Source organism: Corapipo altera, unplaced genomic scaffold (assembly GCF_003945725.1).
Source record: "Corapipo altera isolate COAL_440 unplaced genomic scaffold, ASM394572v1 175, whole genome shotgun sequence".
Taxonomy (NCBI): domain Eukaryota; kingdom Metazoa; phylum Chordata; class Aves; order Passeriformes; family Pipridae; genus Corapipo; species Corapipo altera.
Window position 1 is genome coordinate 2,293,394 of NW_020884942.1, and position 25,661 is coordinate 2,319,054.

The 25,661-nt window shown below is 42.7% G+C and overlaps 1 protein-coding gene across 2 annotated transcripts in view; it reads right to left on the reverse strand.

Annotated features, from left to right (window-relative positions):
- Window positions 1–25,661, reverse strand: part of ARHGEF4 (Rho guanine nucleotide exchange factor 4) — a 220,913-nt gene that overhangs the window by 39,709 nt on the left and 155,543 nt on the right. For both annotated transcript variants that reach the window (XM_027661803.1, XM_027661804.1), the window contains one exon: window positions 8,639–8,778. In XM_027661803.1, the coding sequence (XP_027517604.1) occupies window positions 8,639–8,778 (140 nt within the window). The remainder of the gene's footprint in view (window positions 1–8,638; window positions 8,779–25,661) is intronic.

Consider the following 25,661-nt stretch of genomic DNA (forward strand, 5'->3'; position numbering starts at 1 on the left):
TCAGGGTCCTAAAAATTATTTTAATGTTTTTTCTGTTTGGGATATCCTGTTTTTGAGTTGAAAATTTGACAGTAATGGATAACACAGAATGGATAACATGGATAACAAGGATTGGTCATGTGGGCTGGAGCAGAGATATAAAGGAGAATCAGAGGTATAGAAATACTGTGAGAAAAGTCAGGGAAAGAAGAGAGGGAACAGGCATGGGTAGAGTTATGGGACCTGAAGCAGGTGAGGTCAGAGGAAGCTGCAATGAAGTCAATGAAAACAGATAAAGTGGGTGAGAAGAAGGGGATCAATAACAACAGTACAAGGTGAGGGACGAGGTGAAATGTAGTGACAAACATGGGATAGAGGAAGATGCCTAATGTATGAAGCTGAAAAAACATTAACAGATAAACCCTTTAAGAGTTTGTACAAGAGGTAACTGGAGACAGAACAGGGGCAAGCTTTGTTTTTTGGTTGTTTCTAGACCATAAGTCTCCTTTATTTCTGACTATACAGAAGTTTGCAAGAAAGCCATGTAGTTTTGGGCTGTCTCAGATATTCTGTTGAGCCCATACATTATAAAATACGAGTACAGGATTCCTTTAGATGTCATCTGCAAAATAATGTGTTATGACACTTCTCTGACTGCTCAGCGTCCTCACCTCTTGCAGAATATACCAGTCTTGTGGAGGCAGAAAACAGGAAAACTGCTTACAAGCAAGAGTTCTTCCAGGCTGGCTTGTAGTAAGGTTAATTTGGGAGTGCTCCTTCATTGTCTCCTGATGCAATGAAGGGAGCCACAGGAGGGCTAGGGAGAACAACAAGCTCCATGGAGTATGAGAATGAGAAAAGCCATAGGAGGGTAAAAGACACACATAAGCTGTGTATAAGAAACAGGCTAAACATTTCTATGTCCTACATGACAGAAAAGCAGGGCAGAAATTTTATGTGGTCAAGCAGCCTCCCGAGGCCATGTTTTCCCTGATACCTCTGTTTTATCCAACAGGCTGGAAAAATGCAGAAGAGCAATGCACCCTCCAGAATGGATTTTGTTGGGCTGTTCTCCAAAAGCTGCCCCATCAACCAAGAAATTAGTAACAATTTAAGCTACAGCTCAGAAGCAAACTTGTAAGTGGCTGTTAAGATGATCAGGAAGGCAAGGATGGGAAACTGATAGTCCCGACAATAAAGGAACAAGGTGCCCCACTGCTTTACTAACAAAGCATCCATTAGGGACAGAGGAATGTGGAAAAAACAGGACATGTGGTCCATAATGGGTAGCTCACACATCCTGCTTTCATTTCATAAAACCTGTTGACACGAAGACTTGCCAGTGGCAAGTCAGTGGAACAGACAGAAGCAGGATCATTTTAAAGATCATAGATAAAACCAGTTAGAAGTAGGACTGGAAAAAAGAAAAATAAACCCCATCAACACCTTCCTAGGTCACTGTTCCCTGCAATCCGAAACTTCAAGAAAAGCTGAACCTGATGTTCAAATGCTGCAGAGCAGCACAGCTCCACTCCTGTCCTCTGAGGCCTTAATCACTGCCCAGCTCCACACAGAGCCCCTGACAAGTGCGTGGCACATGGAGGTGTGCCAGGCACGGGGACCAGGGACAAAGGCTGCTCTGTTCCCCTGCCCATGGAGCTCCCATGGGTTCCCTTGGGGGAGTGGGCTTAATGCAAGTAACATTTCCTCATTCCGCTGCAAGGAGCAGGGCATGCCTGACCTGCCTGGAACAGGGGATCTCCCAGGGCACCAAGGGCTGGCCCCAAGTGCCCCAGAGGGAGGGAGAGTCTTTTCATGAGCCTCAGGAGAAGTGGGGTTGGCTCTTCAGCAGCTTCATTGTTCTTCTTGATCTTTCTTCTCTCTACAGCTCCCACAGTCATGCTGCTTTCATCAGAGTGATAAGATAAAACTGCAAGAAATATGACAGTGCTTTCACTGTATTAAGCCACAGATGAACTTGATGGTAACTCTGCCCCCAGTTTACCAAGTGTAGGACAAGGGGCCTTGGTCACAGGACAGGGCTGAAGCTGACGGGGAAGATCTTCTGAGGATTAACAGTGCTTTCTGAAGGGCCAGAAGAGTCAGGAGCGATTTTATTTTTCCACCCCAGAGGTGAAATGTCTTCTGAGGATTAGGGAAAAAAGAAAACTTTGCAGAGAGGAGCTGCCCTAAATCAGGGTTTGGAGAGAGAAGAACAAATCCAAAAAATGTTCTGATATCAAAACCATGCTGAGAGGAACCTGAAGTACAAGTATGGTATAAACCCAGATATATTCACTCCTCTCTCTGTGTGCAAACACTTAAATCTGGAATAACCTCTAAACTAACATTTACCCAGCATTCCTACTCTGTCACATTCCTTCTTTATCCCCTTCTCTCAGTAAATCTTCATACTGCAATATCCACTTTGTTATTGTGCTGTTATCCATCACAGGTGTTTCTTGAACTGGCAAACTGGGGCATGGACATCCCAAAACCTATTTTTAAAATAAAGACATTGGCAGAAGTAAATTGTAACATCAAGATTCTGCAAAACAGACTTGTCTTTGCACATCATCAGGCTCCCATTTCGAGCAGGGATAACTGCAGTTTAATTTATGCAATGCTTCTGAAGTAAAATCTTCATAGGAGTGCAAACATTGCAAATAGTGCTTCCAGTGCTCTTCCTCCCATAAAACAGAAGCAGAGAGTTAGGTACCAAACCAAGGATCCCTGAAAGCCAAACAAGGAGCTTCTGAGGACAGGGTAAGTTCCTTCTTTACATTAGAGAGAGGGCAGGTTCGAAAGGCTCCCACTTTACACGTGAATGGTGAAATCACTGACCTTCACCTGCACATTTCCTTGGATGTCCTTGCACAGAACCTGGTGAGGTGCATGTGAGAGCCCTGAGGACCTTGGAGGGTTAGTGCCTGCCTGCCACACTGTCTCAAGTGCCCCAGAGCAAGGATTTGAAGGTCTCAGTGACGCCATGGTAGATGGCTCTCATGTGCTACAAGTGACAGGCAGGAAGCCAAGACCTTCTGCAATATAACCCTTATCCCTACAGGATACAATGCCACTACCAGGGGTTAAAAGAGCCCTTTTACTGGGATACCAAAGTACTGAAAGTCGGTTGCAGCCTTCACCTTAAAGAGAGAACCACCTCTTGTGAGCAGCATCAGTAAACACACCATGTTTCCTTCAAGCATTGGGAAGCATCAGACAGAGTTCTGGGAACCCATGGATACACTGGATAAAATACAGGCAGACTTTGAGATGACTTGGCACAAGTAACTTCAGAAGTTAAAACATTGTTGGATCATTTTTTTCTCCAAGGGGAACACTGTTTGTGGAGCCAAGCCTCTCTCTACACCCCGGTAACTGGGAACACATTTAATGCCGGCAAACAACAGACATTTTATTGAGTCCCCTAATAGTCACATTATCATTAACAAGCGTTAACAGAAGCTGTTAGTCTCTACAATTTAGCAGCTGGCAGGGCTGATGTGAGAACTCCAAAGCCATCACACTGTCTCCAGTCATTTCCTTTGAGTGACGTATCTGGGTCTGTTTTAAAGCCACAGATGAAAGTTTGGGCAGTACCTGCCCCTCTTTAAACGTGTCTGTATGTGTGTGTGGACACACCCGTGCCCACAGAGAGGGGGAACACAGAGGCTACAACTCCTGTTCTGCTGCTTCAGTTTGGCTCCTGCAAGGAGTTAGGTCCCCTCAGAGACCAAGCCCACAACCCGCTCATTCCCTTACACGCCTGCAGCACTCCTTCCACTGTCACACCTCCGTGTTTTTGTTTGGGAGTTAGAACTCTGACAGCCCCCCGTGTGTTATTCTTGCCCCAAGAACTAAGCTAATTGTTCCTGATGAGTATCAGGTTAATCAGAGTACTTAGAGGAAACATGGGTCTAGCAAAACCTAATATATTTTATAGAAATGCTTCAGTGTGGATTGAACTCCTGCTGTGATGTGTATGCTGCAGACCATACACACGTGGTATGGGAGCTACCTACCCTCACCTCCCACGTGTGTGTAAGAACAAGCAGGGGATGGCCAGGTCCCAGTGCTATCGAGGACATGAGAAAGTGTCTCAGAGCAGCCCCAGCTGCCCATGGTAGAAAGCAGAAATATGGCTCTGGCAACCCCTGGGACCACTTATTTCCCGATCCTGCTGTTTGGTGAGACATAATTGCCATAGAGTATTTGAATATACCAATTTGCTTTAAATCCATTGCAAAAAGCCCTCTGACACAACCTTAGAAGTTTGCAGACCAGAAAACTGTAAAAACTAAATCCGTCGGGCAGTAAAAGAAATTACAATTCTGACTCCATATCCTGAACATTCCCATCTGAGCCCTACACAAAGTTATGCAAGCACTTGGGACCAAAAACGAGGATCCAGTAAAGATTTATGTCCACAGGGAAACATTATTTCTTGTCCTTGACAGTACTGAGCTTTATACAGTATTCCACAAATAAATCATATGTGCTGCTTCTGGACCACAGTTGTCAACCTTGGCTGCAGGAATGGGCAGGACACAAAAGCAGGAATTAAGCCCCCAGAAGAAAAAAAAACAGAGTGTGTGTGTGTGGGGTGGTGTTTGTTAACTGGTTTCTATTTGCTTCAGCATATTGTTGGGAGAACAATATATTCACATTAAGATAAAAAAAAAAGGTAATAAATCTCCCAGATTACACAGGAATGTTATATATTGCTTCCATACGATCAGTGATTCTAATTAAGCTTCCAGACTGGAAATCTGTTGTGACCACAGCTTTTGCAACCTATTCTGTACTCTTTTGAAAAAAGAAAAGAGATGACAACATTTTGTGGCACTATTTTAAAATGTTTCTATCTTTTCAAGTTTGTCCTCACATAGTACAAAAGAGATTTCTTTTAATTAGAATGAAGATAAATGAAGTGAAAAGGGCTATGAAGGATATTATTCATGTTTAACAAAATTAAAATCTGTTGTTCTGATTTCATCTGTATTAACATTTTATGAGTTTTGGGGTTGGGTTTGGTTTTGCTATTTTGGGGGTTAAAAAAAACCACAACCAAACACAAAAACCCCCAATCAAACAAAAAACCCCCCCAGGCCACAACTCTGTCTTGTTTAAATTGACCGTGCTTGGAGGAGTACTGGGTGAACCCAGAACAACTTCCCAGTGTGTGATCAAAGAGTTTAGCACAAGAATAATGCTTTAGAGACTCAGTAAGACAGAGAGAGTACTGGTACAATATCTGCTGCTCTTGGTATGCGGCAGATATGTTGTTTGTGTCACTTCCTGAACGTTTTTCTGTATGAATTGCTTCGTGAAATCAGAAACATATATGTTGGAACCAATTAGCTTAATTGTATCTTGTCAGCAAGCACCGGTTAGCACAAACATCTGTAACACACTACAGCATTGCCACTTTAAAACATGTCTTAGATAAAATCCTGGCCTGCTGAAGCCAATGAGTTGTGCATTTCTCAGGAACGAGACTTCACATACCAAATTCCAAACTTATCAGGCATAGAGCCATAAAAGATAAAGAAAAAATAGGGAGTCCTGCTGTAATTTTCCAAACCCTTGGGACTTTGCTTTCACCAGATGGGATGGTGCTGTTGGTGGGAGGGCTGTGAGGGGCTAAACCCTCCATGTGTTGAACTGCAGTGGCTTTTCTTCCAAGGCACAGAGCCAGAGGGGCCCTTTGCACAGCAGGACATCCCAAACCCTCGGTACACATGTGACAATTCCAGGCAAACAGGCCTAAGCTTCCTCACCCAGGCCAATTACTTAATGAAAACTACACAGCTTATCATCACCACAGTCCTTTGAGAGCCAGGCAGGCTTTTCATGTGCCTAATCCCTCCTGTGCTCAACTACAGAATATGTATAACACATTTAATGAAGCTTGAAGCTGTATCTGTTCTATATGTAACATTTATATAGCACTGGAAGGACAGAATCACAATGTATTTGCAGTACAGATTTTCCTCTTGCTGCATTTTTACCTAATTGGAAGCAATAAAACATGAGGATAGGGTCTTTATCTGGACCAAACACAAAGTAAACTCCATCAAGTACAATCTAAACACAAAGATCTCTTTTCACAATCATCAAGAATGTGTTTGAAAGAATGTCAAACAGATGCCCCAAGAAAATTACTTCCCCTGCCTCTTTTCTCATCCCAAACCCTTATTATTACTTTTTGATTGATTTTTCTTGGCTCTTACACACTCTCATGCTGATCTTCTTAGGTGGGCTCTATACAACCTTCCCAGCTTTCTTTTATCCCTCTAGTCTTCCTGCCAATAAATTACTCTACTTTTATGAAAGATTTCTTTTTTATTTCATAACCATTTTCTCTTGATCCAAAACGAACTATAACTCAGTGGTTGGGTGCTTTGTTTTTTAATGCAACACTTGGTCTGCCAAATGCCTTAAAAATGTATTTCAGCCTCTCTGTTTATTCAAAAGCTACTTCTTCCAAGAAGGCTAAGAATAATGTGGTTACCATAGTTTCCTTATCCACCACCAATAAAATGCAACTTGGAATACAATAAAACAAAGACAAGACTACTCAAGATGTGAGTGAATGACTGAACACTGAAATCTTCACCCCACATCACTCCCAGCACTACAGAAAATACTTGAGACTCATCAATACCCAGCTTTTGGTCCAGCAGGGAAGATGAGGATAAGCCTGTCTGACTACCAGCTATTTGAGATATTTCAATTCCAACACTTAAGATGTCTGTTCCTGTAAAATTCCTGCCTCACAGATTTAGTGTTTTGCTGCAGAGTTTTTGTATTTTACTGTAATCTCTTGTTCTGGGAAGCAACTGTGTAGGCAGCACTTTGCTAAGGCTCACTGAAGTTCAGTGATGGATTAATTACCCATAGGAACCAGTCAGCAAAGTAAATAATGTACTGTTTGTTCTTACAGTTTTGTTGGCTCCTGAACAGGCAAGATTCTAGGGAACAAGCCAAAAATAATCTTTTTTCTTTCAGTCAACTGGCCAACAAAACCCCACATATGCTTCAGAGATTATACAAATTACACCTGCTTTGGACACATCCATTTGCCTTCCTGATTAAAAGTGATGGAATTTTACTCTAATAAAATGAACTTCTAAGAAAAGAAAGAAAAACAATTGTTCTCAATAATGATGAATAATGAAAGAGAAAAGCACCCACATGCATGATGGATATACAGACCCGCTGACAAGCTTATTTTTTTCCTGATTTTAAAGAGTTGTGAAGATTTTCTTCAAAGAAAGTAAGATGTTTTGCCTTTTCCTTTAAGAGAAAACAATACAAAAACCTAGAGGATATTCCATTTGGTGAGACACAGTAAGAAGACTCACCAAGGCAAGCACTTGAATGGGAGGGAAGCTGAATCCTCTTCCCACACCCTCGGTGTGCACGATGGGACTGACTCCTGTGGTACCTGGCACTCTCTCACAAACACACCAGACAAATGTGGGAGGAAGCAGCTCAAGATTTTCTGGTGTTCTACTCATGTTTGCTTGACAGGGACAACAGTCCAAGACAATTCAGGTTAAATCAAAAAGCTCTGCCATGGATATAAGCAATAGGGGAAGAAAATAAAGTAACTCCCTTCCTTACCCCAGGCCCCCAGGGCTGTAGGCAGGGATTCTGAGCACTAGGAGCTGGAAAACTGCCAGAAAGTATTTGCTTTTGCTGTTTTTGAAGAAAAGCTGTTATCCTCACTGTGCAGCTTTCTGGAGCTTTTTCCAGCCCCCAAAAGCTGCACCCAGAATCATCACTGGGTGCATCAAACGTATACACAGAGCCTCAGTCCACATAATTTCAGTTGTAGTTTAGCCACAAGACAATATAATACATCTTTTATTCTTGCCTTCTTACCTTGGGAAGGTTGTGCAAAGGTAACAGAGAAAAAGAAGGTGTAGGAGTGCAAGAGATCACTCATATGGTGAACATGCTCCACTCTTTCAATGCAAACTCACCTCACTGAAAAATCATTCTGTGTATAAGGGGCTGCCAGTTCTAATGCATAAGAAAAAAAAAATTTGTATTTTTGCAGAAAAAAATCTTAGATCCTGTTAGTATGTTGCTCATTGCATCAGTTAAACCAAGTAGCACATTTTTAAATTGCTGATGTCAAGTGAGTCATTGTCAGCACTACAAAAGAAAATAGCTAAAAGCAGCAACTAAAAAGGCAGGTCTTTCACATCCCTGGAGTGAATTTGCTGGGGAACAGGAAAAAGGCAGTGAAGACCAAGCCTATATTAAACTTGGCACCCTTCTTACCAACCAATAAAGAACAACGTAGACCACGGTTTTTTTCAACATTTCCCTTATGCCTTCAGTGCACCACATTCCAAGTGTCACACCAGCCCTGGCCAGGCTGCTCATCAACGGTTTAAAACTTCTCATCCAAAAACACCCAAGAGGAGAGTCACCTGTGGCTCTGCTTTCCCTCAGGGAGAGCACCCCGATGGAAGGCGCAGACCCTGTTGCTACCCAGCTGTAAGTGGTTCCCACAGTAAATGGCACTGGAAGCCCCGTCCACTTTGCCATTACCAGTCAGGCTGTTGACCTGTCATGTGGTGAACACCAAGAACCGGCATCCATCCTTGTCCTGCCTGGGAGAAACCCCGCAGCACCGTACCTCGTTGATGGCCAGCTGCTCCCCGCCGCCCCCGGGGTGGCCGTAGCGGTGGTTGGAGCTCCGGAAATCCTCATACAGGTCCTCCTCGCTTCCCACATCGTCCGTCAGAGCCGTTTTATCCAGGGCCCCGTCAGCGATCACTGCAACAACAGCATGGACACGTTGGTGTGCAGCACAAGACCCCAGCAGCACTGCCCCAATGGTGTGAGCTTATTGGGGTGAGGGGCACTGGGACACAGCACAGGGGGGAAAAAAGACAAGGAAACCATATCAATAATTTCAGGGCACAATTCCAGCCCCGTGCATTCCCATTTTTTCTCCATTTGTGTTTTGTTACCATAAATGGTTGCGTCTTTTTGTAGAGTGGAGAGTGTGATTTAAAATAATTCAACAACTGTTGCGTGTTGCAAAGCAAAGATGGAGGAAGACTAAGAAAACAGGTCTGAAAAAAGGCACAGGGCAATGATGACACAAATGTGATTTCATTAGGACATTGGCGTGTTGACAGGAAACTTGACTAGGTAACAAACTCGTGTCTGCCACTTCATACTGTGAGGATTATGATTTACCAAATCCCATCAGGCCAAAGAAGCTCTCACCCTTTGGGAAAAATATTCATGCATTTATGTTGCCTAAAGGGTGCTTGCTCCAGAATTATCCATTATTACCACAGGAGGGCCATTCTGCTCAGCACAGCCCCGAACAAGCTACAGGTAATGGAGGGTTCACAATCTGTAGCTAGAACAAGCACTGAAGTCTCAAGATATAAGTACAAGCCTGAGAGAAGTAAAATTATGGCATTTATGCTCCTTGAACAGAAGAAAATGGCACTTCATCTGTTGCACAGCCAGGAACTTTTTCCTGAAGTCTCCTCAAGGTATTAGCAAATACCCTTTAGTGTTATGTAGACCAATCATTCTTCCCATCCCTGGGCAGGTAACTGAGCATAAACTTTCTGTTCTCAAAATCTGAAAAATGTCAGTGATTAAAGAAAACATTTGCTGACATTCATCTGGATTAGGAACTGCTGGGGCAACAGTTTTCATGACAAAGATTGAAGATGAAGTGAAAACAGACGTTGTTATCAGCACTCCTAGTGACAGTCTTTGCTGTCCAAGTTATACACTATGTCACACTCAAAATTCTTGCAGAACAGGTGAAAAAACAAACTTTGAGCTTGACCTTGTAGAGCTTGGATAGGAAAAGCACCAGTCAGAGTCTGGGGACACATAAACCTGCTCTTGAGCCCTAATTTTGTTCCACAGTGCAAGTGCATCTCTTGAACCTAATTATGCCAATGGGCCAAAAAAAAAGTGACTAATGATTCATTAGCTTATTATTACCTGAAAGCAAAGCTCCTCAGTAATACAGAATAAACTGCTCTCAGAGGTTACAGCCAGACATGCAAAGCTCATTCTCATCAGAGCTTTCAGTACATGGGATGGGTTGCTAAGGCTGTGCCACCCGACTACTTGTAATAACAGTGAGGTGTAAATTCAGTGTAGCAGCTCTCAGTTCAGTGCAGTAACTTGACATCAAAATTATGAGTATGAGCTATTTTTAAACTAAATACTTGTCTATTTATGTTTTGAATTCAGTAAATGGACACAACACAGCAAAGATGGATTCATTGCCTAAACCTGGAACTCCACTCACTGTTGATGGCAATTCAGGAGGTGCATATGAGCTTATGATTAAAGCAGAATTTTCTGTGCAAGTGTGGAACTACCCAACCATTCAACTTTAAGTGACATTTCACAAAAAAATGAAGCATTCTCCTAGCTTTGCTCTGACACATCACATCATTCATTATACAGAAGTTCTGTACTGAATACATGCCAGTAGTATAGGTTGCATATAAAGCAGTTCTGGGGCTAAGACCTAGTCCATTAATATAAAACTCAAAACCAGCTGAAATGCCACTGATATTATAATTTTACGCAGAGTTACCATGGTTTGCACTTAAATTTATGTTTTTAAAGACCATTGAAGTATCACTTTTTCCTCATACACTGACTAAAAAAAGTTTGTCTGATAGCAATGAACAAATTTCAGTGTGTTAGTGCAGCAAGAGAAACAAATGAGAAATGTTTTTCAAGAACAAATAAAAATAAATCATTTATAAGAAGGAAGTCAGCAGTCACTTAATTCAAAACTTCCTTTGCAATCTTCTGATCTCATGCTTTTCCCTTATTTTACACATGGCTTCATTACTTTTGCCTTATGCATCTTTTGCTATTTTCACTGCTAACAGTAATTTTCAGCTTGAAAAATGTTCATTGACATCTTTAAAGCTTTTTTGTTTTTTTGCCCCCACATTTTCCTATTTGTTCTCTGGTCAGTGCTTAGATGAAAAAGCAAAAGCTCCAGGGAGATATTTATCTGTGTTACTTAAAATGCTGTATACCTCTGCTAAGTGCCTTGAAAGCTGTGCCTGCTTTTACTAGGGATCTGTTTTTCTTCTCTGATCTTACCAAGCTCATCAATTCTCTGCAGTCTCAAAACCTGCTACTGCATTTAGGATTAGTTTTCCTGACAGAAAAGTCCTGATGGACATACTGCACCAAAACCACAGTTCACAGGCAGGAGGAAGCTCTCAAACCTTGAAGCAGAGTGGCCCGAGGTAGCCATTACACATTTTCCCAAACTAACTAATGCTGCAGGGAAGAATTAAACTAGTGAAAAAATAAGAATTTGTCCTGTAGCAGCTTACATGAAAGACATGACCACAGAGAAATAAATAAATAAAACAGTAGTCTGGAATGGTGACCCAATGCACTAGAAAACCATCAGGGAAGTAGGAGAATGAAGGCTTTTAACATAGGTACTGACTTAACATGCACAGCATAAACTAGGTCAAGTAGAAGAGAAGCAAGCACTATACAAAAATCTCAAAAGACAAGTTAGCAGAGATTTCTGAAATAGTCTATCAGCTTCCTCAAGAGCACAGCACTGGGTGGACAGGCTGCTATTAAGCTGCACAGCAGCTGACCCTGATGCCTCATTCCTTCCCCATCTCTGTTTAACACTGAAATCCATTGGTACAGTCACATCTGGCCTCTCCATGTCCCTCTGAAACTGCTCTGACCTGTCCCTGCCAATCAGGCAACACCAAGGAACAATGTTCTGTCAAAAAGTAAAGCCATGTATCAATTAGCTCAGGCAGACTTCTCCATATTTCATACCTCTGTCCTGATAGATTTCACTAACTATGGCAACAAATTCCATAGACAGGAGCAGAAGGAAGGCACATCGCTAACATTTAGTACAACAACCTTCTGTACAAGTATTAAAACTCCCCTTTATACTGTTGTTAGTCCAAGCCCAAGCTCAGGACTTATGTCATTGCACTACAAAAGCAGATGGATAATTCTAGCAATAGCAGCCCCTGAAAGAGTGCCACATGAACCCTTTTTTATGCATCCATACAGATAATAAGGTGTCAAGAACTGACTCCATGAAGAAATATCTTGAGGTATGAAGCAGCAAAACTCATACAAAACATGGCACTGAAACCAGCACCCGGCCCTGGTGGTCTGAGTCCAAGTGCCTGAGCAGACAGCACTTAGGCTACATGCAAGGACAGTCACAAAAACAAAAGGGAAGAACTCTATACAAATTTAATGAAGCTTGATCAAGGTGTCCAGGAGAAGGAGGTGTATGGGTTCACCCTGACACCTTCCTGCAGGCTTTGGGATGCAGGTATAAGCAGGCAGCAGTGGGAAGGTTCCTGGCGGGGCTCAGCTTGTGCCCCCACCTTGCTGAAAGGTGGTGCCAAGCAACTCTAAAAGAACAGTTACAGAGCTCTCCATCCCATCAGAAAGCCACTGGAGCTGTTACCAGCTCTGTGGCTTCACACAGAACAGCACTCTGTGCCTGCAGTGAGGGACAAGCCACAGCTGCACAACTCATTGCCACCCCAGCCAGTGGCCTGCAGCTGCACCCTGCTTAGAGGTATGTTGGGATAATTCAAAGGCAGCTGCCTGTACAGTAGGATTTTTACTCTTGGGAGCCACAATAAAGCCTCTCTGACACTGGGGAGCAAAACATCTGGGCTGTGCTGGGACAGCCTCGATCTTCATGACCAACAGAGATGGCTGGGAAGGGAAAGAAGGGAGAAGAGGTTTTGTGTTGTTCATCAAACTGGTGGGAAGCCAAAAGAAGTTGGGATTAGATGTTCTACTGAAGGTCTCAGAAAACAAGTGCTAACCATAGTCCAGAGTTCAGTTAAGACTAGTGTCACCTACTACAGGTTTGATATGTCTGTGCTCCTCTCTCAAAGGATGGACCTGCTTCATACATTCCAAATGCCAGGAGTTAGTGAACACAAGTTGCTGTTGAAAAAAAACCAACCAACAAACCAAACCAAAATAACCTCCAAACCCCCCCTACAGCTACCTCCACCAAAAAAAAAAAAAAAAAAGTTAAAGAAAAGTATTCTGCAGAAGCACAGAATAAATTTCTAGACCAGTTTCCTCAGAGGAGCTGGACACTACAGTCCCAGACTTTTAACAGAGCTCTCTCAAAGTCACAGAGGTTTCTGTCTCAGCTGGAATAAACCCCGGCAGCTCCCCGCTGGCGAGGAGCTCCAGACGTGTCTGGGTCAGAAGCCTGACCCAGGACTGAAGGAAAATGGGCTAGAGGCATTTTCCTAAAATGTTGCTTATCTGTTTTCATTTGACTTACAGTTTACAGCTTTTAGGGGTAAGGAACCCCTGATGATTAGGGACAGCTTGAAAAGCCAAGAGCATTCGTAGTTTATTAAAAGCACATTATATTGACAAGAGGAACAACTTTTGTGTATTTGAATTATCTCTTTCAAGTGTGTTTTTTCAGTACCACATCAACCCATTTCATTTGTCTCTGTAGCATTTACATTTAAAATAATTCAGCAAAATAATAGTGGGAGCCTGATTTACACTCACAGAGCAAATTAATTCAGAGCTAACAACATCATCCCCTCTGCCTCACTGAGCACAGATTGCTGTGGTTGTGTGCAGCGCCCACAGGAAAGCACAGTGCAGCTGCTGAAGGAAGTACTTCAGGAGACTGAAGATGATAAACAAGTAAAGGGAGTGTGTGGGGTGGGGAACCAAACCCAGACTACATTGCCATGTGAAAAGGGCCCCTCTACCCTCCTCTTCACCCATCCTGGACTGCTAAACCCTTGTCTCCCTTAGAAATAGCTGCCACAAAAGTGCTGCAGTCTCCATCAAGTCCTGTTCTCAATTATGTACTTCATTTATCAGATATACAGAGGTCCCTATGCAGCTGCCACAGTAAAATCCATCAGAGTGATGTCATCCCACTTCTGCCCCAGCAGTGCAATTCTCCAGCTCTTACTGTGCTGATGGACCCTCTCTCATCATTCTGCTTATGGTTGTGGGCCAGTTTAACAGGAAGAGGGAAGTCTGACAAGGAATTAGCAACAAGGGAACAATGACCAATTAGGATGAGCTTCATGAGGAGACAAAACTCCAACAAAATAAAACAAAAAATAACCACAGATATGGTCCTTCAAAAGCAAGCTAAGGTCCTCACGATGACATTTCTGAGAAGGTAATGAAACTGTGTTAAATTAAACTCTGAGGAAGAAATCAAAGCCCAGGAAGGAGAGACAGAAAATATTTCAGGGGAGAAAGCAAGCTTCATCACCTCCATTTTAAAGGAACATTAAGAAGAGAAAGCATAACAAAATTAAATTAACATTTTGGTATAATGCCACAAACAGAATTGCTGTTGTGAATGAAACCAGTTCCTAATTAGCTGAGGTAAAGAGCAAATCTGTTCTTGAAAACAAAAAGGACAGCTCTTCACTGGAAAGCTGAGCACAGGTCCTCTGTGGGTCTGCTGGGCACATCACCCAGGGTAACATTCATCAGCAATAATGCACTGAGCCACCCACTCAGGTTTCAAGAGTTTTTAAATCCCAATTAGAATCTAAATGACTTGCAGGGAGGCTTAAGGGAGTTCTCAGCTCTCTCGGGTAGCAGAGATAATTATGGGGAAGAGAGATGTGGATTATGAATGGCTCTGCAGCTCCGACTCCCACGTCACCACTTGCTGCTCTGGCAGCTTAGCCCGCTTTGCCCTGGCAGGCACGGGGCAGAGCTGCCCCCAGCCCCTTCCTGGCTGGTGGAATGATGGTCCAACTGGGAGAGGGGGAGCAATTTAAATAGTTGTGAAGAAGAGTGGAAATAACGGGGAAAACAGATAGGAAGTCACATAAATACACTTTTTTGATCCAAAGCCTAATCCTTTGTTTAAAAATCCTTCTGTTGTACTGCACACAAACTATTAATTCACTGGCCACATTCCCATCACAGCTACTGACTTGGAAAACAGCAGGCACGTCCTCCTGCTCCACGTATTTGTTGTTTATTTACTCAGGTCTGATTACTCATCCATACTGACGTGTTTGCTCTCATTTTTCAGGTGAATGTCTCTGGAAATGCTGTTTACTTTATGTCTGGACATGGGGACCAATTCTAGTTCAGTCCTTTAAGCCCTATCACAATCTAAACATTAAATCAATCGTAGCAATCAAAACTAGCACACAAATCCCTTCTGGTGTCCAGGCACGTTCTTTACCATATCCTTGGTAGGATAAACAGGTTGGAATACCTGGCACATAATTTACTGTCCCAACAAGTAGCCTTATTCATTGAAGTAGCTGCTATTTAAAGGAGTTGGAGGAGGGGGGAGTTAGGGGGTGTCTAGATGAACCCATCTATCATAATTTTTTGAACGTTTCCTCTGGGGAATACTAAAATGGTTGCTTTCCCTGTTTGTAACAGGTAACAAACGCTGACATTCCAAACTCACGTTGAATTTTCACCTGTCCATTTAGCTCGGCAGTTTAGCCCTGTGCCTGCTATGTCTGGAAGTAAAAATCAAACCCAGAACAAACTGCCCTCCCTTGAAGCAAACACCAGCACACCACCAACAGCAAAGCTGCCCCTTCATCAGACAACTGAGTTCCAAAATACTGACAGGCTGCTGGTTGGGGCACAACACATCTGACACTGCCTGGAGGGTGTGCTCAGAGTCCATTCAGATCAGCAGTGTCCTCGGGAGAGCTTTTAGCTCACCTGCAAAGATGAAAATACCACAGCCATGTATCCACATCCACTCATTCTTACCCAGAAGTGCAACAAAAACTGAGGAAATTCAAGCAAATGAGCCAGGAAAACAGAACAATAGTTATTTGCAGTGGGCAACACCTACTTCAGCAAACATAGGAGGTAAAGCAACATCAAAGAGTGTTAGTGCAGCTGACAACCCTGACAAACATGGATTGGACAAGATTTTGTCAATAACATTTCAGGCATTTATTTGTTTTATCTGTTTATTTTTAGGAGAGCATCTGCTCCAGATGAATGCTCCAGATTTTCAAAACCTTGTAGGCATATCCCACAGGTTGGAAGATCAGCAAGCTGGCAAAAAGAGACACACTGTTTTCTTAAAGGATTATTCCCACAGGTTCCCCTATATGATCACAACATCTGCCACTACTTCAGTGCATGGTTACATGTGGCATGCCTCCTAAAGTTTCCTTTGGGTTTCTCTCATCTTTTCCTTGACCAAATGTATGAAACTTGCCTGTGGGAACATGCAAACAAAAGAGCCACTGTCTTACTGCTACTGAGTCTTACTGCTCTGCCTTCACTTAATCTGAGGTTCATCTGAACCAAAGCCCTGGTGCATCCTCAAGCATCCCCCAAAGTCTGTGTTTGAATCTTGTTTTTCTCCTCCAGAAAAAAAATACAAAAGAGCCTCAAAGACTTCAGACAAAACCAATACTTCTAGTCATCACCAGTCCTCAAAAGAAGATTTTGAATAGAAAGCATCCCATCATTCTCTGAGGAATTTTTATTCCTCCTACCTCTGCAGCTACTTTCCAAGGATTTAAGTGGAGTTTTCTTAATGCAAGTGTGGTTGTGTCCCAAATCTCACGCTGCCCTTGTCTGTTCTAATTATATTGATTTAGCCATGATGTTTGCTTCACCTCTGAAACAACTTCCTCAGAACACTCCCTGAAGAGTGCTAGAAACCCAAGTTCTGGTGGGCTCTCACAGAGCCTCCTTTCTTGTACCTGTTACTTTATTAAACAAAGGAAAGAATTCCAACACATTGTAGGAAATTCCAGTTGATTTATATTTCCAAAGATTCTGTGCTTTTAATATGTCTTTACATTCAAGCACACCCTCAGAAGACCAACAGCTCTGAAGCTGAGTCTTTGCTAAAGATTTTGTTGCAAAAAAGCAAATAGTTTTCTTCAGTCTTAAGTCACAGTCTAGAAACAAGAAAATTCCCCTATACTCTAAGCATTAGCTACTGGTCTGGAAAAGACCACACTGTAAAGAATGGTTAAGATCATTTTTATGAAGAATTGTCACTATGATGTAAAACAATTCATATCACGAAAGTCTATAAAATGTTGCACTCTGTCATGCCAACTTTGCATGAAAAAAGTCAGACATGAGTCTTTCTTATAGCAGCATAATCCACTTTATAACTGGAATGACTAAAAATGAAGAATTGCTTTCGTAATAATTTAAAGCCTTGACAATGCAGCCACCTTTGGTTAGAGCAAAACTATCTCCAGAGCCTAAAGGAGGCCTGCAAGGCCAAAGCCAGTTTAACCAGGCTGATTGGTGACACAGATGCACTGGGCACGGGCTGCTTCCAGCACAGTCAGCACAAAGAGCCACTGCCTGGCACTTGTGAAAAGCAGCCTGTTTATCTAAGTGTCTGAAGATGGATTTAAGAGGCTAACTTCGAACACTTAAATTTGAAAAATGTGACCTTTGTTTTTTCCCAGAATTCTGCATAATGCCATAAATCTAGTCTTTATCTTTGTGAAGCTATCCAGGCTGACAAGTGGCTTATATCTGTGACCTTGGACCACAGAAGTAATTAAAAATGAATGCCATGAGAAGACTTTCAATTGCTCTTGTGCATTATCAAGTGTAAGTCTCAAGGGGCAGCAAGATTGTTTTGTTGACATTATTTTGAATGACCATTCTTCATGTAACACACAACACATCTTCTGGTTTCATGATGGGGATGCAGTCTTTTCATTAAAAATACTGCTAAAACTGCTTTACCTTTAGGAAATCCCTCTGTCCCAGTTTATTTTTTAATCTGAGTTCTAAGAAAATCCCTGAGATCAAACTACCATATATTTCTGAAGGGAAAACAGAAAATCAAGGATTAATATTTTTTAACTACAACAGCCACGACAGCTAAGGGATGAGGCTCTTTGAGCATACGTTTGAATCACGCAATACTGTACAAACAAAGGAGTCAAAATCAGGCTCTGAGTTAGTCAGGGGGATTCTTTGGTGTTATTCAGAACAGATTTGAGAGATCAGCTCTGAGCAAGCTACAGGACATGGGCAAGTGTAATCCAGTCCTTATATTGTGAATAGACAAAGACACAGGAGCATCTCCACTGGAAGATGGGTGCACGACAGCAGGGCACCAGGTCAGCTCAGTTTAGAGGGACCTCAGGGACAGAGACAAGGTGGACATTTCAAAACCACTCAAACATTGCATATTTACTGTTTTGTCAGTGTACACTTTGCTGCTGGAGTCCAGGATTGACTGGCTTTAATATTCAATGGCTGTGTTGAAGACCAGCTCTACAAAGCAACGAAAGAAGGTTGGAGCACAGAGGTGACCTGGATGAGAGTCTCCTGCCCTCACTGCTTGGCTGGAGTGTGCTTCACACCAGATCCAGCTGCACCAGTCAGCCCTCACTACCCCTCCTCCTCAGGGACTCCAGACTTCCCTGATATGTGTCATATATGTGAAAGACTTTGCAGCAAAATAACTTCAGATTGGGAATGGATGGCAATATTCATAGGAACTACTCAGAAGGACAGGCCTTACAGCATTATACATTTGACACTGTTCTTACTGGAGCAGGAACAGAGCTGTCCAGTGTGAAGTGTTTGCTCCCTGGGCGCCTGAGTGTGCAAATAGGATATATTACTGCAAATCAAATGTAAGGAATTATGCTCAAGATACTGGACCTATTGATTGATGCCTCTCAATAAATTTTCAAATATCACAGGGACAAAAGGAGACTTCATGTTCAATAAAATGTGAACTGGTGTGAGAAGGTACCTTATTTCAGAGTGTTTTCACAACCTTCAGCTCCAGGTCTGAATTGTTGCTGGATGTGACCGATGCAATCTCACCCTATAGCAAAAAAACTCCTCCAAGGAAAACATTATTCTTCTTGAAATATATCAAGTATTCAATTCAAAGCCATTATTAATCAACCTTTTAAATAGAGAAAGCATTATGTCAAGGTCACATTGGTCAGGGTGCCTTTAATAGTTAAATTCATCACTTAGGATGTTTCCTGTGGGCTTCAACAAGGAAATCAGAACAGCAGAATTGATAAGATCAGCATTTCAGCAAACTGTGAGCCTGAGATGCTAAGTGTGCATTTTGAACTATGAATGCCAAATGACATGTTACCACTTACAGATCATTGGAAGCAACACAGAACATTTTGGAAGCTTTGAAAACTAATTTAAAAGTTGAACCCATCCCCAGCTGGAGATGGTAAAATTAGGTGGCAAATATAATCTCAATATTAATTAACAAAAGCTGAACAAGGTCTCTTAGAAAGGTAAGAGACGAAGAAATCTTTTCAGAAGTGAAATTACCTAAAGCAAGTCCATCCTTCTTTTGGCCAGGACATACAGCATTCAGCCAAATGCAGCTGTACCTAAGGCTCATATCAGAAAAGGACACTCTTCCAGAGGGATGGCTGCAGCACCCAAAATCATTGTTGCAAATTTTACAGCAGAGCTGTAACTTGCTTGCAGAATCAACCCAGGCTAAAGCAAGGCCAGTCCCTTCCAGAGCAAGTCTCTGTGTGTTTTAGTGCATTGCACTGGTCAACAAACCTTCAGTTCTTTATCATTTGTTCAAGCACATGAAACAAGCACAATAATCTTTTCACTTAAAGGCAGGTATGTCAAATGTGATCTTTGGTGTGTCTAGCCAAAATTTAAAACATTTAATTCCACAGTGCCACTGTTACTGTTTCCATTTACTAATTGATTCTTATGTAGATCCCATATGCCACCAGTTTTGATAGGACAATACTTTGTTTTTGAACAGAAACTGTACATTTATCATTTGTCAACCCTCAGCTTTTCCAAAGCAGCTAAAAAATAAAATAAAATAACTTGCTCCAGACTTACAGTTTCAGAAACGTTCCAATTTTCCAGACTTCCCTCCAGTGACACTGGAGAGGTCTGACTGAGGGGCAGGGAAAAGAAACAAGGAACCCAAGCCCCTTGCCACCAAGCTTTAGGAGTGCTCAGTGTACAGGATTACCTTAAGTCTCAGATATACTGGAGGGAGTGCTGTGGTTTATTGGTTACACAGTGACTTGGTCCTTCAGTGTCTAAAAAAATCACTGTGCCTCAGAACTAAAGCAAATGGTGAAGGAATTCTTCCAGCAACAACTTGCTAATTTAGAAGTCAAATTTAAATTAACCTTATTTTCCAAAGGTCTTATGCCTGATGCATGTTCATTTAGGATGACCAGTCTAGGCATCCAGTTTCTCCCTTGCCTGACAATTTAACCAAGCTGATTTCTCTATTTTTGCAGCCGAGTTTTTGCCTGAGCTTTACTCTCATAGATCAAAATTTTATCTTTTGAACAAAGCAACACAAATATTCCATGTTCTGGTATCCTTATTCCATTTCAAAATGAAGTTTCAAGGAAAACAAAAACAATCTTTCCATATTTATAAACATATTATTTTCCCCAAACAGAAAACTGCTACAGAGCATGATGTGGTTGAGGTATATTTAAAATTGCAATGAAAAGGCTACGTGTAAGTATCTGTGCATTTTAAGTTGACTGGATGAAATGTAAACACAAAATCTGTCACTTTAGATTATATTTCTGTGAAACCAAGCTCCTAGCTTATTTTCATATTCATTGTGAATGGTTCTGTGCAGGAACATCTTCTTTTAAGTTAAGGTATAGCTCTTGTCTCTGTCTTGTAAATTTAAATAACTATTTTCAGCTTTGGTGGTATTCCCCTGCACCAGAAGCCCAACTTCATCATTTCTGAGTGACAGCCTATGTAATGCAGGATTATTACATCAAAGGGCAACACTGAAGTATCAATAAAGGAAAGAGGCCCCCAGGAGACTACTGTCAAAAGATATAAATTTCTTCCTCCAATATGAAAACAAAAAAACAAACCACCTCTAAAACGAATTCCCAGAAGATGCCTGTCCAGCCTGGAAAGCCATCCATCTTTGCTTTGACAGTGGCCAGTGCTCTCAGCACCAAAAACATTTGTTTTACTTGACAAGTATGGGGTGTGTAAAGAGCGACCTGGAGAGACCAAGAGAGGGAAACCCCAGCAGGGCAAGGCACACACAGCGTGGGACTGCTCTGCACACCAGGGCAGGTCTGCAGTGCCTCACCTTAACAGGCACTGATTTTTCCCCAAAAGCAGCCATGGGAAACATTGGTCTAGTGCTTCTCAGTTTCTGCAAAATCCAGAGTTCAAGGACAGATGAGAATAGTGAGAGTCTTGTTGATTTATTCTAAAGGAGATTTAAAAGAGAATTATTCTAGTGATTAAAATCACAGAGTGAAGCACGTAGCACATGCTGGGGATCATGGAAGTTTAGCATGCTGTTAAAATTCATGACAAAATTTAGGATGCATTTTGAGTCCAGAGGGCCATTTGGGTGCAGCCCTGGCAGATATTCCACACACATCCCTTTGGTGCTGGGCATGCTGCATTCCCAGCGTGTGGCTGAACTGCAGCGCTCCGTGTCAGCCTGACTTGGGGGTGATGCCGCAGTGCAGCGCCTTTGTGAGCGCCTGGGAGAGCAACATGATTAACACACCTCATCCCTCACCCCGGCTGGGGATGGCCAGCACTGCTGGCAACTGCAGGCCTCTGCAGGACCTGGCAGACAAGTGCAGAGGATACTCTTCAGCCATTCAGCGTTGCCCCTTCTACTCACAAACTAGCCCAAAGCAAACTCACAGATCTTTACAAACTGGTTTTTTGTTATTATCAACAAAATGTGTTGATCCTCGGTTCTCCCCTTCTTTCTTCTGAACAAAACCAAAAGATGAGGGAAATAGGGACCCACATCACCCTGTTGCAACCTCCCCACCTTCACTGGCCTCAGCTTTGTAGAGCTCTAAATCCCACCGCGTTAGCCAGCAGCCCCTCCAAGGAGGCCATCCTGCAGCTGGCAGAGCCATTATATGTGCAGGTGATGTATATAAATCTCTTCACAATCCTGTTTCCTCACACCTTGATTAATTACATTTCTGTCTGCCTTCTTTCCTTTCAAACACAAATGTAAAGGACAGCCTCCGAAAATGGGACGTTTTTCCCCTTTTGAGTCCCTTTCTGAACTCAGCAGGTGCAATTCCACTGAGGGCAGGAAACTGCCATTTCTAGACTCTGTTCCTGGCGTCTGCTTATCTTTCCTGCTGAAAACGTAGCAAATGTCATCAAAGTGTATCAGAAGTTAAACAATCCCCTTGACTCCAGTGCCCCTTTGCTGTAAATACAGTCTGAGCTTGTTTGAACTGGAAATTGCTGTTCTTGGGAATAATTGCTCTGTACACAGCACTGCATCCAATCGATCCCAGGACACATTTTCTGAGCTGTCTGAGTTTTCATTACTAACCTCATAGTAACCTTAAAGGTTTGAGCTCTTTCTCTACAACAAACTGCACAGATCCTTTGCTGCATAATCTCAAAAATGTCAACAGCAAAACAATCAGAAGAGGCACGACGGCACTTGCCTGATTTCAATATAGTGTGGCATTTCCAGCCTGATAAAGGTTAGAGAGCTCTCTGAGAGGGGAAAGAAAAACGCTCCCCATGTGCACATCTCTCTTTCAGTGGTGAACATATTGAAACTAGATGGGAGGGAAAACAAGAACAGATGAATTCACAACTAGACAAGGTAGTAGCAGAGAGATGATGAAAAGTATAATTAGTACCTCTATTCTAATTAGTACTCTACAGCAACAAAATAGCGTCCTTTGATGTTGGTCCTCCCAGATGTTGGCTGAGGTAAAAGCAATACTGTTGGTACAATCTGTGAATATTTCACTTGTTCCCATCGTTTCTCATCACATTCTGCAGTGGTTGGGATCACCAAAGGTATGAATTGTCACTTCAGAGTGGGCTTGGGTACTAAAACCCAAAATCCAGGAACTTCTGGCACCCAAATACTGTAGTCGTGGATCATCACGGTTCCAATGGCTCCACCACTAAATCTGCAGCATCACTTTTTAGCCAACTTCAGTTTAATCTAGCCTTTTGGGAGGCAGAGAAGCATATTATCAAGATGATACTGTTTTGAAAAATGGTTTCTGAGACTGGTAAAAGAGACTGGGGTTGATGAAGAAATTGGCAGGTTTTCTCAGGTCCAACATGATGGCAGCTGAAGAACTGACCTGGACATGGTGAGGAGAAGGCTTCTATGCTGCTGGTGACAGTGCTGAGGCATGGCTGTGTACAGAACACATTTGATTCTCCTGTCCCTGACTATTGCCAGAACCAGTGAAATCTGCCAAACCCAGGTGAGAGCTGAGTTTGGTCTGTGTGAGGATGAATTCTTGGCTTGACAACTACTTTCCTCTCCCTTTTGGGGAATGGAAATAGTGTGAACTCAATCTCACCACAATTGATGCTAGTTCCTCAGTTTGTTCCTCAGAATAATCACAATTAGATCTCCCTTTGGAAAACAACTGCAGGGAAAGGAGAAATCTGCATCTAATTCAGTCTCCTGTCAATATTTTGCTAGGCACAAAAATCAACATCTTCAGCACGGTCACAGAATTGATTACCTGGAAATAGGAGTTTTAGGAGAAAAAAATTCTCACATTAAAATTCCAGATATTTCCACAGTCAACAACAAAAGCCAGAATCACACAGTGTGCAATGAGAGCCCAGAGCAGACACTATCCCTAAGGCACCATAAAGGTGAGATCACACCAGGAGGCAGCAGCAAGAGAAGGAATCATGCAGGACTGCTCAGTAGGCTCACAGCTGACCACCCTGTCTTCCAGCAGAAAGAAAGCAGCAGCAGCAACTTTATCAAATATTAGCAAGCAAAGGGGAGGGAGGGATCAGGTTGCTTCATCTGCTTCATACCCTGAACAGATTTTCCTTGCTCAAAAAGGACCCATAATGCAAAACAGTTTCCCCCCCGGTTACTAATTTATACATCCAGCATCAGTGAGTGAGGCTGTTATTACTCATACCCTCAGTAATCTCACTTTTCTCTGTGTTGTATGGAAAAAGCAGAGCTAGACCAAGCTGAATAGGAAGGCAAGCAAAGAGAGAGCCCCGAGTATCACAGTACTGGTTTACTCCAAATCACTAGAGTTACGTCATTTTCCTTTCCCACACTAAGGCACATCTACAAACAGAATATTCTCTTCTGCTTTTAAGAAGAGCTTTAAAATTTGTACTCAGTCTATACCCCTTCCATCCATGATTGTCCTTCTCTAATACCCTCATGATTCAAAGTTCCTTTCCCTCCTGATGAGGAAGGATCCATCTTCCAGCATACTGTCAGGGCAGAATATTTTCTGAATACATTGTTAGTGCAGTGCAGCACAGTACAAACCTTTGAATGTGCCACTCCTCATCTTTCTATTCCATTTACTCAATTTATTAAGAAAAAAAAACCCAGCTCCTAAAAGTACAAATACTATATCTGAACTCAGGATATTCTAAAATTTCTCCTAATCTGCCACCTTTCCTTCTCAGAATCACTGGTTAAACACTTGTCATAGTTTGAAATTGGCCCCCCCGAGAGGCTGGGGGGCTCAGAGGTGATTGGGTACCAGGGCAGTGTTCCCTGCAGAGCCAATCACCATTCCTGTTGTTTGCTTCTGCTCAAAATCATAAATCACAGCACCAGAAGCTGTTGGCAGTTCTGTCTGGGTTGTTTTGCTGTTGGTGTCTGCTGTGTGTAGGTGTTGAAGGCCAGGGAGTGGCTGGGCTCCCTCTCTCCCCCTCCAGGGGGAAGAGGGGAGCCCTGTGGCCCCCCTAACTCTGCCTAGGCCAGAGTTAGAGACAGCATTGGAGTGAGTGCATGTTTGTGAGGGATGCGTATCACAAACAACTGGTAAGGGGGAGAGAGAGAGAGGCAGGCCCTGCGGCCAGGCCCTCTTCTCCTCCCCTCCATCTTTGCAGCCAAGCTGCAGAGCAGGGCTGGTTTTCCCTCTCCCTGTTTAGTGAGAGTGGATGGGAGGCTCAGCATTGGAGCAGAGCCAAGTAGACGGGCCGGAGGAGGCTCAATTGCTAGGGAGAAAATTCCCAGGCGAGAATTGGAGATGGACCCCCCCGAGAGAGAGAGAGAGGGGCCCGGAGGATGTCTCTGCCGTGAACTAAAATGCAGGACAGCCGAAAACCCGAGGAGAAATCAACATTCCAGGACACAGACGCTTGATAAGCTGAACTACACTGCAGCAGCCTACGAACCGAGGTATGAAGCAGAGAGAGAGAGATCACACAGCAGCAGAAGAACAAGGACTCAAAGCTATCTTCTTGGACTTCATGAGGAGGAGAGACTGCAACAAACAACTAGAACTTGGTGAGGGGGGAGTGTTCAGGAGCCCAGAACACTCCCACGGCAGATTGTGTTACATATCAACCTTGAAAAGCTGCTCCTGGACTAAAGTTAAAGGAGGGGCTTGAAAGGACTGACTGATAGAAATGTAATATATATATATAGGTGCTTTTAGTTTGTACAGTATATTTATTTGTGTAAATAAATGTATATACTTCCCCCTTCCCCTACAGAAGCCTCTGGTCTGAAAGTTTCTCTCCGGCATTAGTATAAATTGTGAGAAGGGGTGGGGGGAAGCCTGAAAATTGGATTTTGGATTTCTAATGTGGCTCAAACTGCCACAACACTGCAAGGAAGGCAAGATCTTTGACCAAATCCACATACTCTTTACCCGTACATCATCTGTAGGCTT